Below are 16,325 nucleotides of genomic sequence, written 5' to 3' on the forward strand. Positions count from 1 at the left end.
CCTTTTTTATGTCTATATTGACTGGGCTACTATCGGATTCCTGTATTATAAAACCTTATTCAAAATTCTCAATATTTAAAACTTGATGTATAATTTCTCATTTTTATTATCTTGTTCTCTGTTGAATAGGTATTGAGATCGTTTGCAAGGCATTTCATGACACAAGAGCCGATGCCCGATGACATGATGAATCGACTGTGCGCTTCGAAACGTATGTTCGCTGCCTCTGAGATGCAGTTGCAAGTATTCTATTCAGTATTAGATCAGACCTACCATGGAGAGTTTCCACTTAAAGGAAGTACAACTGAGATATTAGCCGAGACGCAGCAGCAACACTACTGTGTTCCCTATGTTCCTAATACCGTGAGTTATTCTATTCTATTCAGATTTATTATTTGCTATAGGTGTCTATTTGCTGTGGTCTATTTTAAAATTTATTGAAATTTCTCCCATCTTTTTCAAGATCTGGAGGTCGAGGTGGACTTCATACACCATAAAACTAAATAATCGAACCCAAAACCTATTCGTACTTTTGTTCTTCATACTAAGCAATATACTATTCAACTTAGATCTAAAACTATTTTTGAAGTCACGTCACTTTAGCTATCTATCAAATGTTTGTGAAATCATTTGATGGGTCACTTGCTCACTAAGCCACTATCTTACACCGTCATTGAAGTAAACGTTACAGAAAAAGCCATGCGCTGATCTAGCCGTCGGGTATAGTGGGAATGAACTCAACACAGAAAGCTATTAGTTTTGTTGTTTTTGCTATCAGTGCTTCTTCATATATTTGCTCCTCAAAATGTAAAATTACATAAATATTTTCCAAATATAAAATGACGATACTTATCACAATCCGTTTGTCCACTACCATCCGATAATTTGGATCGAAACTTGCCAGTTTGCTACAATATTGAGACTTAGACAATTCAATAAGTAACGTTTAGTATCTCTTACTTATCCATAAATTGTGCAAATGTGATGGAACAATGAATTTTATACATCAGTGTACTGTACAGTATTATTGTAAAGCACAGTTTTGTTCTCAAATTACTAATCGTCAATTCAAACTCATTTCTATTATAAGACTGTTACAGAACTCTCAACAGCGAGTGTATCCTAGATATTATAGAACAAAAAAGCTAGTGTTCCTCTATAAGTATAGACAGTTTCTATAAGAATAGTTTTTATTGAGTCAGAAATGGCTTAATGTTCTTTTTGGGAAACTATTTTTATTAAAAGCTGTATCAATGATTTCAAATTATGAACTCATTAAAAATCATGAGGTTTTGCAACATTTATTTTTTTTCTTAGTAAATTTAAAAATCTGGTGTGGTACACTCACAAAACTTTCCTTGCTCATATTCGAAACTACGATCAGACTTTTGTATATGTGTATATATAATTGTTTCCAGAGTACTTTTTCCTTTGTGTAAATTGTGGAATTCAATGATTTTTTTAGTCGTCATTTTTTTAAAGTCGTCAAAACAGCTGTTCTACAGATGAAATATCTCGACTATGTGTTCTTTTTATGAACTGCTCTACCTACCTACCTCATGCACGAGAAGGAGGTTACAAAGTCCATTTCTCGAGGATGGGGTGGACCCCCCATTAGTTTCCCAGAAAGGAGACTCATGCCAGTTTTTAGAGCTGATAAATAACTATACAGAGTATGAATTTGAAAAAAATCGGTCAAGTTATTTTGAAAAAATCGTGAAAAACATGGTTTTTTAGTAATTATCCGCCATTTTTCTCAAGAATATTACGGAGCTCCTGCAATTTTCCAAGGAAAAAACTCATGTCATTTGATAGGACTTATGAATAGCTAGCTACCCATGGCTTGAATTTGAAGAAAATCGTTAGAGCCGTTTTCGAGAAAACCGTGAAAAACCTGGTTTTTGGTCATTATCCGCCATTTTTCTCAAGAATATTACGGAGCTCATGGAATTTTCCCAGAAATGAGATTCATGCCAGTTGATAGTGCTTATGAATATCTATCCATGGTATGAATTTGAAGTAAATCGTTAGAGCAGTTTTCGAGAAAACGGTGAAAAACATGGATTTTTAGTCATTATCCGCCATTTTTCTCAAGAATATTACGGAGCTCCTGAAATTTTCCCAGAAATGAAACTTATGCCAGTTGATAGGGCTTAAGAATAGCTATCCATGGTATAAATTTGAAGAAAATCGTTGGAGCCGTTTTCGAGAAAACCATGAAAAACATGGTTTTTTAGTCATTTTCCGCCATTTTTCTCAAGAATATTACGGAGCTCCTGAAATTTTCCCAGAAATGAGACTTATGCTAGTTGATAGGGCTTATAAATAGCTATCCATGATATAAATTTGAAGAAAATCGTTAGAGCCATTTTCGAGAAAAACGTGAAAAACATGGTTTTTTAGTAATTATCCGCCATTTTTTCCGCCATCTTAAATTGAATTTTATTGAATTTCTTATTGTCGGGTCCTCATGGTATAGGGACCTTAAGTTTAAAATTTCAAGTCGATCGGTTAATTAGGAATGGAGTTATCGTGTTCACAGACATACACACACACACACACATACACACACACACACACACACACACACAGACCAATACCCAAAAATCATGTTTTTGGACTCAGGGGACCTTGAAACGTATAGAAAACTTGAAATTTGGGTACCTTAATTTTTTTTTGGAAAGCAATACTTTCCTTACCTATGGTAGTAGGGCAAGGAAAGTAAAAATCTGCTGTGGTGCACTCACACAACTTTCCTTGCCGTTATGAAAATTGATCACCTGACGTTAGTGCTCCCGCGCATCTCAAGTCTACTATTCAAAGATTTGAGCCAGCTGGTGACAGAGTAATAATGCTGGAGACACACAAGGTCAGCTATCTCTTCATAGTGAATCATTTAATAGAATCAACAGTTGCCAACAGTTTGCTTTTGGATAAACACATTTTTAGTCATTTTCCGCCATTTTTCTCAAGAATATTACGGAGCTCCTGAAATTTTCCCAGAAATGAGACTTATGCTAGTTGATAGGGCTTATAAATAGCTATCCATGATATAAATTTGAAGAAAATCGTTAGAGCCATTTTCGAGAAAAACGTGAAAAACATGGTTTTTTAGTAATTATCCGCCATTTTTTCCGTCATCTTAAATTGAATTTTATTGAATTTCTTATTGTCGGGTCCTCATGGTATAGGGACCTTAAGTTTAAAATTTCAAGTCGATCGGTTAATTAGGAATGGAGTTATCGTGTTCACAGACATACACACACACACACACATACACACACACACACACACATACACACTCTGACGTTATTCTCTATATTTAAATAACGATTAGCCTCCTGCTTGGCATCAGTCGGTAAAGCATGAGATATTTGATATAATCATATAATTAGGTCGTGGTTTTTTAATAGGATTCAGTCTCATAAAAATCTTTCTAGGCCTAGGTATGGGCTTCTCCTATAACTCTTGTAATTCATTAAAAATAAATATATATAAATATGATACTTATACTATAGTGTTGAGGAATAAAAATAAATTGCACACCATAAACATTTTGATACATATATTAAACAATAATGCAAAAAATAGATCGAGGCAAAAATATATAAAGAGCGATAAAAAATATAATATAAAAATAGAACAATAATTTAAATCAGTAAAATATCACAGGCTAAACTTTATATTCTAGATTTATGGCACGAATCATTACCATGTGCCTTTATCTTAAAATCATATGCATCCTTTGGCATGTAGCTGCGATATGCTCTTGTTAATACTTGTTGACTTGGACAATTCAATTAAAAAATAGGTTCTTTAAGATCAACTTGATAACTTAGCCACTAATAATCCAAATATATATATATATTAAAATCTCTAGTACTTAGTAGATTTCTTTGTATCGAATATATATTTTATCTCAGGGTGCAAGATTCGGCACCTGACGGAATAGGTAGAGCCATTCATCTAGTGAATTAGAGCTATAACAAACTATCGCAAATTATATTGCAAAATTAAATATCATATGCATATGTTTTAATAGCCTAGATTTTATACTTCTTTGATCCAAATGGAATTTTCTGAAATGTATTGATCTATATTTTTTCTTCAATAAAATACCTTTAATACTAATTTTACTTGCGCAAGTATTTCTCTTATTAATTTCTTACTTTATAATAAAAACCCTTTCGGCGAGCTAGCTTTGATTATTAGATAGATTCGAAGCACTAGGGCGCCCATCACTAATTCAATATTTATCACTCACGTGTCGAAAATCTTCTTGTAAGCCGCCGATGTCGATCCAACTCCATGTGGTCCTGGAATATGGTAGCCGGAATCGTCTCTTCCAAGGGGTTATAAATTTATTTGAAATTGAAAATGACTTCTGCTTTACAATAGCATCACGAAGTCTTTTAAGAAATTTAATAATTTGATTTAACTTTAACTTTTACAAATTTATTAGCAAGGTACTACGCTCTAAAATATTTGGGGTCCTCTCATGGTGGCATTTGGCTGGCGAGTGCTGGTTCTCCTTTCTCAATTTTACAAATCTTATTTCCGACTTTCAAATTAACATAAAATTGAATATCTTAGTCCTCCGCCATTTAGGTTCAAATAGGTCGTACAAAAAATATCAAATTATTACTCAGGTTGTGCGTTTAATAATTTCTTTGCCTTCGAGCCATATCGATAACATAGACTATACGATGTTTTAACACAAATCCAGTACATTTATATAAATATATAGAAATATTTTTGAATTGGCCTACAGTTGCCGCCTATTAACTGCCGTTTTGCTATTGGTGCATGCAAATTTTATTCGGTATTCATGCGCCTGGTACCTCCTATTTCCTGAATACACTTAATTATTTTTATTTGGTTTTTTGGTTATGCTCTCTACATGCTAGCTAATATTCTATACACTAATATTTATTTCATGCTACCTAATAATTAGCCACGTGATCATGTGTTTTTTCACATTGCATACTGTTTGATTGCAATAGAGCTCTGCCAAGGGGTTTTGGTCAGATTCTACGTTGCTCGATTTGATCGATCTCTAGGTCACCGATCCCTGAATACATATACCTAACCTCAATCTTCAAAATATTTTATATAATAATATATTTATTAGCAACAAATTCCTTCAAATCCTTTTTAGGTTTTTGTACCGTTTAGCCAGAACAAGCTGATGCTATCTAATCTTAGTTATTATCTATTTGGCGATATTAGCCAGTTACTTTATTTTCAGACCTATTACTATTTCGGTTAGGGATTTTTATCTACCCAAATTCGATGCTTTACACGCGCCCCTGGGTTTGAATTCAAAATATTTGAGAATCACAATGTTTTTAATGAAAATCCACCCTTCAATACATCGATATATACCATACTTTATTTATAAATTATACTCTCAGACTTCTATCACAGTTCGCAGACATATCTGCTGCATCTCCTTTAGACCTCTATCAAATACAATAACAAATTCTCCTCCTCAACACACATAAAATATCATAAACATAATCTTCTAAACGCATTCCTCCTTACACTTAAAACATAATATTTTTAAATTCGCCGCTCGCAGGGCCGCCAACCTAACTACACACATTTCATGATTCTCACAATTGATTCCTTTCAGACAATAATTTCGATTTACAAAACTTCTGGGCTTATATCTTATAGTACTTCTTAGGTCTTAATATAAATAATTTTCTATACATCAGGTACAATCTTTTCTTTTGCTAATGGCTCTTTGGTTTTTTGGTAGCTTGCATTCACTTTAGGTTTTTTCAGGTAACAAACGTGGCATAACTAAAGGTAATAAATATAAAACATATAAATAAATATACCGACATTAATAAATATAATAAATAACAATAATAGATAACTTTTTGGGTACAGTACTTCTTTTTTATAATCATGTGTTTAACAGACGTTACATTCATTTGATTCTGGTGGCTTTGGCCAGCTGACTGCTTGTTCTACGTTTTACATTGCTTATGTCAGAACTGGTTGTTGAGTCTTGCAAGTAACCTAGCTTCTACATTTTTCCTCTTTAAAGGTAATTAACAAATCTTAAATATTTTATCCCCGCTTGTGTCCTTTTTTATTTGATGTAACTAATTTAATTACATATTCAAAAATTACTCCCTTGCTTGTTGCAGGTTTTGATAGTTGGAAGGAAACGAAAAATCTGATTTGTTGACACGAGGTGGCCTCACCAATATTAAATTTATTACGAAAGGTTAGTAATTGGCTTGATAGTGGTGTTTTCTTTGATTGCTTATCGTATTTATTTCAAATTCTGTGATATGGTTTAATATTGGCTACATTTTCCCACCAAACAATGTGCGTGTTCTCACTCTCTTGTAACTGAACTGTGTTATGCTGCGATATGGCTACGATAGTGAATGGCCCTGAATAAATTAAAAAGAATTTGCGAGTTACTTTCTCCAAAGCATTTGATAACCTGTGGCTCTTTACTAAAACTTCATCTCCAACGTTATATGAAAATATTTTATATGCTCGGTCGTGGAATCTCTTTCTGCTATTTGCCTTCTGCTCTAGCTTTAACCTTACTAGATGATGGATATTAGGGTTTGTTAATTTGTTCACTTCTGAGCTTGGAAAATCAATTAATTTTTCGATAAATGTATTGTTCCTTTTACCGAATATGATTTCGTAAGGCGTACGACCGGTGCTTTCATTTAGGCTATTATTATAACATTCTTCTAAAAATGGTATATATCTAACCCATTGTTGGTGTTTTTCATTACAGTACGTCCGCATAAAACGAGAGATCTCTGCCATACGTCGCTCTACCGGATTAGCGCTGGGGCTGTAAAGAGATGTCCTCGACCATTTAATATTAGCCAGGTGAAGTATTTCTTTCCACTGCTTGCTACAAAAATAGGTTGCGTTGTCGGATAGGATTCGTTTGGGCTTTCCTACTTCACTTGTCCATCTTTCCGTTATGCATCGGGCCAAAACTTCTCCGGTCAATTTACCTATGGGAAATAGCATGGTATATTTTGAAAAAACACATGTAAGCACGAATATGTATTTTTTTCCGTATTGCGCCATGGGCAATGGACCATATATATCCGCTGATATCAATTCCAATGGTGCGCTGGGGAGAATGGGATTCATTTCACCCCTGATATGGTATCGCGGGTATTTGGCTTTCTGGCATATATCGCAAGTTTTCACTATTTTGGCCACTTTTTTATGCATGCTTTTAAAATAACAGCTTTCTTTTAGTAGGTGGAGGGTCTTCGTAGTTCCAAAATGTCCAATGCGTTCGTGAGCTTCTTTTATCAAATCTGTTTCCATATTAGCGGGGATGATTAGGCGCCAGTCGTAAGTATTTTTAGCCGGTCGGTGGAACATAAATCCTTTGTAGCGGGTATACTGTCGCAGGTAATCGGGCGGTTCGGCAGCTCCTTCTTCCATCAATTCGCGGATCCGGGACAGTCTTGGGTCTTCATATTGGGCGATACGGATTCTTTCAGGGGTTAACATGGCAGTATGAATTCGTGGTTGGATGTTGGGAGGATATGGTATGCTTTCTCCACTCTTTACGGCGAAACATCTCAGGTTGGTATCTTGACAATATGTAGCGTCTATTTCCCTGGATAGAAAGTCGGCGGTCTGATTTTTCTTTCCTGGCAGATGGGTCAATTCGATATCGTATTCTTGAAGCGCAAGAAACCATCTAGATAAGCGGTTGTGATTCAATTTGGCTGTTTTGAAAAATGTTAAGGCTTTGTGGTCGGTATTGATAAATATCTTATTGCCGAGCAACAATGTCCGGTACTTAATACATACTTCCACAATACTCAACAACTCTTTTTCGGTCACAGAATAACGACGCTGGGCTGGGTTGAGTGTCTTACTAAAAAATGCTAACACTCCTTTCTCTCCTTGATCATCTTCTTGGAAAATCTCTGCGCCTATCGCGTAATCTGATGCATCGACATTCAAGAAAAAAGGTTTCTTCAGGTTAGGGTGTTTCAACACGACGGAATTTAGGAAAGCTTCTTTTAGTTGCTGGAATATGATCTCTTCCTTGTTAGTCCAAATCCAAGGCTTGGTACTAGACAATATATGACTGAGTTGAGCAGTGTAGTGTGACATTTGTTTATTGAAACGGCGGTAGAATTGTAAAAATCCAATAAACTTTTGTAATTGTTTACGGTTGGTTGGTGATGGAAATTGTCTGATGGCTAATAATTTGTCCGGGTCCTGTGATATGCCAGTAGGTGTGATTATGTGTCCTAGATATTTCACCTCTCTCGCAAAAAATTCACACTTAGATAGTTTGAGTTTCAATCCGCAATTTATTAATCTATCAAATACTATATCTAAATGCTGGCAATGTTCACGTATATTCTGTGAGGCTATTAATCCATCGTCCACGTATAATGTACAGTAGTCTCTGATATCGTCTCCTAGCGCCTGTCTCAAACATCGTATGAATATAGCCATAGCATTTCTTAATCCAAACGCTAAACGAGTGAACCTATAATTGCGTCCATTAAACAGGAAGGATAAATAATCGCGCGATTCCGGTGCTACTTGGACTTGCCAATATCCTGCGCTCAAATCTACCGTTGAATATATGGTCTTGCCATGGAAAGTTTGCATAACTTGTTCAATTTGGTCTGGTCCTTCTCGGTCATCATCCAATATGCGGTTCAAGACGCGAGCATCCAGACATAGTCTTACTGTTCCATCATTTTTGCTACACACACAATCGGCAAACTATAGGGTGCTGTGGATTCTTCTATAATTCCTAGTTGTTCCATGCGAGATATTTCTGCTATGGCGGCGGATCGATAGGTGAAAGGTATGGGGTATGATTTGCGGTAATACGTGTCGTGTGGTTTAACATTGAGTGAACATTCGAAGTGAGTAGCTAGGCCAGGTTGTTCGGAAAAAACGTCTGCATTTTTACGGAATACTTGAATTATTTCCTGTCTAGTGTCAGGGTGCCAATCGGTACGTTGATGGATTCTGTTTATCAGTATCTCTAACAATTCTTCGGTACTAGAGTCGGCTCTTGACAGTGTTCGGTCCTTAGTTGTTAGGCTTAATACCTCCATACACTCCATAGCATTTTCCATTCCGTGGATACCCCACTCCCTCGGCACGCCTTCCATGTAGTGAGCGAAATGTACCTCAGCAATTCCTTCAGTGCGTTTCTTCAGATCAAGGGGTACTATAACTTCGTATGCTTCGGTTTCGGTAAATGCATGAAATTTCGAGGTTTGGAAATTTAAACAGGCCTGGAAGTGTTGTAGAAAATCTGTACCTATTATTATGTGCGGACCGGAAACAGGTAATACAAGAAATGTATATGCGAATCGTTGTTGTTGAAGATTTATTTCCAGTAAGCATTGAGTAGTTATATGTATTCGCCGTCCTGGACTGATACCTGATACATATACGTTGGTTAACGGTAGAGTAGCTAATTTTGTTTTTTCTTTCAGACGTTGAAATATGTCTGTTTGTATGAGGCTACATTGTGAACCACTATCTACTAATGCTTGAACCTTCATTCCATATATTTCGATATCGATATACGCTTGCATTTGGATATCCGGTAGCCTGCTTTCCTTTTCCGTTTCTTCTAACAAAGTCTCCGGTAAATCATTTCTGAATGTGGTGTATGACGTTGAAATATCCTGCTTTTCTTGGTTTGTTTCATTTGAGCTTGTGCTTGCTGTATCGGGGGTATCATATAGTCATGGTTTATTAGCTGTAGTTTTCTGTATATCTGGTGGCGGGTCGTTGGGTGCTGGGTTCTGGGTTTTTTGTTGATTCAATCCTATTGCATGTGCTAATGTATAATTTGTGCTTACTTGTTGAGGTGGCGGTTTATAATTTCTGTTGTAATTGTTCTGAGTGTGATTATTATTTGAGTTTAATCGATCACGGCCATCATAGTGATTCTACGGTTGCTCTGCTGGGCATAGTGGTTGGTTGTGCGATTTTGAAATTTTTCATTATTCCAGTTACCATTTTGCCTGTGCTCATAGCGGCGTTCAAATTGAGGGGCAGATCGGTAGCGATCATATGATACCGGTTCATAATTTTGGCTGTTATACTGATTAAATTTTGAGTTATGTTGATTTTGTGCGTATCTCTGGTCTGAACGGTGGTTTGATATTGCCATCACAGACTGTATGCCATATAAATGATTTATCAGCTGTTTGCAATCAGTAATGGGTTGTGTGGCGAGTGCCATTCTATCTTTAAAATAATACTTGCTAATGCCGATTCATTAATGGGCTCGCTCAATTGAGAATTTTTAAACTGTAGGGCAGTGACAAAAGTGGTACATGCACCGTCTAAGTTAGGGTTGAAATCGCATGATATAATGTCCGCTAGCATGTCCAACTGTTTACTTCTGCTCCAATACTGTTCCAGGAAGACAGCTACAAACTCATCCAATGATGTAAATTCATGGGCTCTACTCCGAAAAAACATCAGGGGTTCGCCAATCAATAAACTAGTCAAACGAAGACGCCACATGCTCCAAGAGGTAGGTGCAAGAGTTTGTACTAATTTTATCTGATCAATGAATGGTTGAGGTTGCAAATGGCGATCAGTATTATCAAATTTGCCCAGTCCTTGTAATATACTATGTGCGTTGAGGTTGTCTGTTTGAATCCCTTGAGGTCGTTGTTGAATATGATTTTCTAATGCTGTTATTTTTTCCTGTGTCATCTGCCATTGACTATTATGTGTAATTTTATTAGCGTTTATTTCTTGATTTAATTGAGTCAGAGTGGATTTTTGAATTAGTAGAGTTCCGTTTAAAGCTTTACAGGTTTCTGTATTTTGATTGATGCTACCTTGCAGTTGGTTCATTTTTGTGGACATATTAATCTGTTTATTTTGTGTTTCTTTAATACTGTTAATATTTTTGTCAACTGTAGTTGTTAAATTTTGATTGGCAACGGTAATTTGTTTGTGGATTTCTTGATGGCAATCGGCCTTAATGTTATTGGTTATATCCTGAATGGGTGTAGTGATTTGTGTGGTTAGGTTATCTATCCTTTCGTTGAGTTCACAGGTAACCGTATCCAACCTTTCCGATAATCCTGCCGTAACTTTATCCTGACTTTCTTTCTGTAGAGTTATCATTGCTTTCAGTTCTTCCCTATGATTCTCTACTTTAGTCTCAATCTTATCCAACCGTCGTTCTACTGATTTTATAGCGCCTGCTGTTTCTTTCATGCCCTGTTCCACTGTTTCTTTATTTGCCTCTTTTATTGCAGCATTCTCTTTTTTAATCTCCTGCATCATATTATCCATTGTGTTTTGTAACATAATATTGAACATACTGCTAGTTTGTTCCATTATTACCTTTTGAAACGGATCTAACTCTGTGACTGAAAATATACTTTGTTGCCCAGGTGTGACTCGGCCTCCGGCGATGCGGGTTCTGCAGGCTGCTCCTCGCCCCCTTCAAAGTTGATCTCTGCTATCCGTTGATTCAATGGTGTGTCAGCGGCGTCGATTCGAGTGGATGATAGAGGTTGCAGACCTTGTGGATCGAAGACTATCGACCCGACGCTTCCTGGTTCCCTTTCTCGTGGCGTATTGGCATCTACCGTGGTGGGGTTTGATGTGCTTGGAGTCGACAAAGTGGGATCTGTGCAACCGCCGTACATATATGAAACTTCAGAGTTTGCGGGAGTGTGATTCATTGTGTCAAATATGATAAATGCTAATTAAAAAAGTGATAAAATGATAAGCGAAAATGCTTAAAAAAGAGACACAAACCGGGACTTACAGTGAAACAGTGATGTGCAAAGTGTTTGGATACTCATAGACAGGTATTTATACTTAAGTTTTTTATAATGCTCTAGCGCCCCCAATGTTTTGTTTTAATTCTTGGCTAGTTTACAGGCTGTGACTTATTTTCCAACCGGCTTAAATACATAATATATTCTTGACTAGAAAGTAATAGCAGTTTAGGCTTATAAAATATAATCTCTCTCTATAAACATATATTTTTTACAGTACTAATAATATAAAATTTTCTTTAAAACATATAATTTCTTTTTATTTAAAGCTATTGATTCCCCAAAAAGTAATACAAATTTTACTTCGCCTGTTTTCCTCAATACTCGTATAAGTTATCTATAATTTTCAATATGGTTATTGACTTAATTTCAAATAATTATTCAATGAGCTCGGCTCTCATCATCAGTCCCACGTTGGTACGGCATGTTTCTCTGACGTTATTCTTTATATTTAAATAACGATTAGCCTCCTGCTTGGCATCAGTCGGTAAAGCATGAGATATTTGATATAATCATATAATTAGGTCGTGGTTTTTTAATAGGATTCAGTCTCATAAAAATCTTTCTAGGCCTAGGTATGGGCTTCTCCTATAACTCTTGTAATTCATTAAAAATAAATATATATAAATATGATACTTATACTATAGTGTTGAGGAATAAAAATAAATTGCACACCATAAACATTTTGATACATATATTAAACAATAATGCAAAAAATAGATCGAGGCAAAAAATATATAAAGAGCGATAAAAAATATAATATAAAAATAGAACAATAATTGAAATCAGTAAAATATCACAGGCTAAACTTTATATTCTAGATTTATGGCACGAATCATTACCATGTGCCTTTATCTTAAAATCATATGCATCCTTTGCATGTAGCTGCGATATGCTCTTGTTAATACTTGTTGACTTGGACAATTCAATTAAAAAATAGGTTCTTTAAGATCAACTTGATAAATTAGCCACTAATAATCCAAATATATATATATATATATATATATATTAAAATCTCTAGTACTTAGTAGATTTCTTTGTATTGAATATATATTTTATCTCAGGGTGCAAGATTCGGCACCTGACGGAATAGGTAGAGCCATTCATCTAGTGAATTAGAGCTATAACAAACTATCGCAAATTATATTGCAAAATTAAATATCATATGCATATGTTTTAATAGCCTAGATTTTATACTTCTTTGATCCAAATGGAATTTTCTGAAATGTATTGATCTATATTTTTTCTTCAATAAAATACCTTTAATACTAATTTTACTTGCGCAAGTATTTCTCTTATTAATTTCTTACTTTATAATAAAAACCCTTTCGGCGAGCTAGCTTTGATTATTAGATAGATTCGAAGCACTAGGGCGCCCATCACTAATTCAATATTTATCACTCACGTGTCGAAAATCTTCTTGTAAGCCGCCGATGTCGATCCAACTCCATGTGGTCCTGGAATATGGTAGCCGGAATCGTCTCTTCCAAGGGGTTATAAATTTATTTGAAATTGAAAATGACTTCTGCTTTACAATAGCATCACGAAGTCTTTTAAGAAATTTAATAATTTGATTTAACTTTAACTTTTACAAATTTATTAGCAAGGTACTACGCTCTAAAATATTTGGGTTCTCTCATGGTGGCATTTGGCTGGTGAGTGCTGGTTCTCCTTTCTCAATTTTACAAATCTTATTTCCGACTTTCAAATTAACATAAAATTTGAATATCTTAGTCCTCCGCCATTTAGGTTCAAATAGGTCATACAAAAAATATCAAATTATTACTCAGGTTGTGCGTTTAATAATTTCTTTGCCTTCGAGCCATATCGATAACATAGACTATACGATGTTTTAACACAAATCCAGTACATTTATATAAATATATAGAAATATTTTTGAATTGGCCTACAGTTGCCGCCTATTAACTGCCGTTTTGCTATTGGTGCATGCAAATTTTATTCGGTATTCATGCGCCTGGTACCTCCTATTTCCTGAATACACTTAATTATTTTTATTTGGTTTTTTGGTTATGCTCTCTACATGCTAGCTAATATTCTATACACTAATATTTATTTCATGCTACCTAATAATTAGCCACGTGATCATGTGTTTTTTCACATTGCATACTGTTTGATTGCAATAGAGCTCTGCCAAGGGGTTTTGGTCAGATTCTACGTTGCTCGATTTGATCGATCTCTAGGTCACCGATCCCTGAATACATATACCTAACCTCAATCTTCAAAATATTTTATATAATAATATATTTATTAGCAACAAATTCCTTCAAATCCTTTTTAGGTTTTTGTACCGTTTAGCCAGAACAAGCTGATGCTATCTAATCTTAGTTATTATCTATTTGGCGATATTAGCCAGTTACTTTATTTTCAGACCTATTACTATTTCGTTCAGGGATCTTTGTCTACCCAAATTCGATGCTTTACAACACACACAGACCAATACCCAAAAATCATGTTTTCGGACTCAGGGGACCTTGAAACGTATAGAAAACTTGAAATTTGGGTACCTTAATTTTTTTTGGAAAGCAATACTTTCCTTACCTATGGTAGTAGAACAAGGAAAGTAAAAATCTGGTGTGGTGCACTCACACAATTTTCCTTGCCGTTATGAAAATTGATCACCTGACGTTAGTGCTCCCGCGCATCTCAAGTCTACTATTCAAAGATTTGAGCCAGCTGGTGACAGAGTAATAATGCTGGAGACACACAAGGTCAGCTATCTCTTCATAGTGAATCATTTAATAGAATCAACAGTTGCCAACAGTTTGCTTTTGGAGAAACACATTTTTAGTCATTATCCGCCATTTTTCTCAAGAATATTACGGAGCTCCTGAAATTTTCCGAAAAATGAAACTTATGCCAGTTGATAGGGCTTAAAAATAGCTATCCATGGTATAAATTTGAAGAAAATCGTTGGAGCCGTTTTCGAGAAAACCGTGAAAAACATGGTTTTTTAGTCATTTTCCGCCATTTTTCTCAAGAATATTACGGAGCTCCTGAAGTTTTCCCAGAAATGAGACTTATGCTAGTTGATAGGGCTTATAAATAGCTATCCATTATATAAATTTGAAGAAAATCGTTAGAGGCATTTTCGAGAAAAACGTGAAAAACATGGTTTTTTAGTAATCATCCGCCATTTTTTCCGCCATCTTGAATTGAATTTTATTGAATTTCTTATTGTCGGGTCCTCATGGTATAGGGACCTTAAGTTTAAAATTTCAAGTCGATCGGTTATCGACTCCAAGGAATGGAGTTATCGTGTTCACAGACATACACACACACACACACACACACACACATACACACACACAGACCAATACCCAAAAATCATGTTTTTGGACTCAGGGGACCTTGAAACGTATAGAAAACTTGAAATTTGGGTACCTTAATTTTTTTTGGAAAGCAATACTTTCCTTACCTATGGTAGTAGGGCAAGGAAAGTAAAAATCTGCTGTGGTGCACTCACACAACTTTCCTTGCCGTTATGAAAATTGATCACCTGACGTTAGTGCTCCCGCGCATCTCAAGTCTACTATTCAAAGATTTGAGCCAGCTGGTGACAGAGTAATGATGCTGGAGACAAACAAGGTCAGCTATCTCTTCATAGTGAATCATTTAATAGAATCAACAGTTGCCAACAGTTTGCTTTTGGATAAACACATTTTTAGTCATTATCCGCCATTTTTCTCAAGAATATTACGGAGCTCCTGAAATTTTCCCAGAAATGAAACTTATGCCAGTTGATAGGGCTTAAAAATAGCTATCCATGGTATAAATTTGAAGAAAATCGTTGGAGCCGTTTTCGAGAAAACCGTGAAAAACATGGTTTTTTAGTCATTTTCCGCCATTTTTCTCAAGAATATTACGGAGCTCCTAAAATTTTCCCAGAAATGAGACTTATGCTAGTTGATAGGGCTTATAAATAGCTATCCATGATATAAATTTGAAGAAAATCGTTAGAGCCATTTTCGAGAAAACCGTGAAAAACCTGGTTTTTGGTCATTATCCGCCATTTTTCTCAAGAATATTATGGAGCTCATGGAATTTTCCCAGAAATGAGATTCATGCCAGTTGATAGTGCCTATGAATATCTATCCATGGTATGAATTTGAAGTAAATCGTTAGAGCAGTTTTCGAGAAAACGGTGAAAAACATGGATTTTTAGTCATTATCCGCCATTTTTCTCAAGAATATTACGGAGCTCCTGAAATTTTCCCAGAAATGAAACTTATGCCAGTTGATAGGGCTTAAAAATAGCTATCCATGGTATAAATTTGAAGAAAATCGTGGAGCCGTTTTCGAGAAAACCGTGAAAAACATGGTTTTTTAGTCATTTTCCGCCATTTTTCTCAGAATATTACGGAGCTCCTGAAATTTTCCCAGAAATGAGACTTATGCTAGTTGATAGGGCTTATAAATAGCTATCCATGATATAAATTTGAAGAAAATCGTTAAAGCCATTTTCGAGAAAAACGTGAAAAACATGGTTTTTTA

General features: G+C 35.4%; 1 protein-coding gene across 1 annotated transcript in view; it reads left to right on the forward strand.

The window, feature by feature from the left end:
• LOC111049265 (mitochondrial intermediate peptidase) overlaps positions 1–16,325 on the forward strand; it is a 29,799-nt gene that overhangs the window by 11,065 nt on the left and 2,409 nt on the right. The window contains exon 11 of the mRNA XM_022335300.2: positions 130–363. Within this exon, the coding sequence (XP_022190992.2) occupies positions 130–363 (234 nt within the window). The remainder of the gene's footprint in view (positions 1–129; positions 364–16,325) is intronic.

The sequence above is a fragment of the Nilaparvata lugens genome, chromosome 1 (assembly GCF_014356525.2).
Source record: "Nilaparvata lugens isolate BPH chromosome 1, ASM1435652v1, whole genome shotgun sequence".
In the NCBI taxonomy this organism is placed as follows: Eukaryota; Metazoa; Arthropoda; class Insecta; order Hemiptera; family Delphacidae; genus Nilaparvata; species Nilaparvata lugens.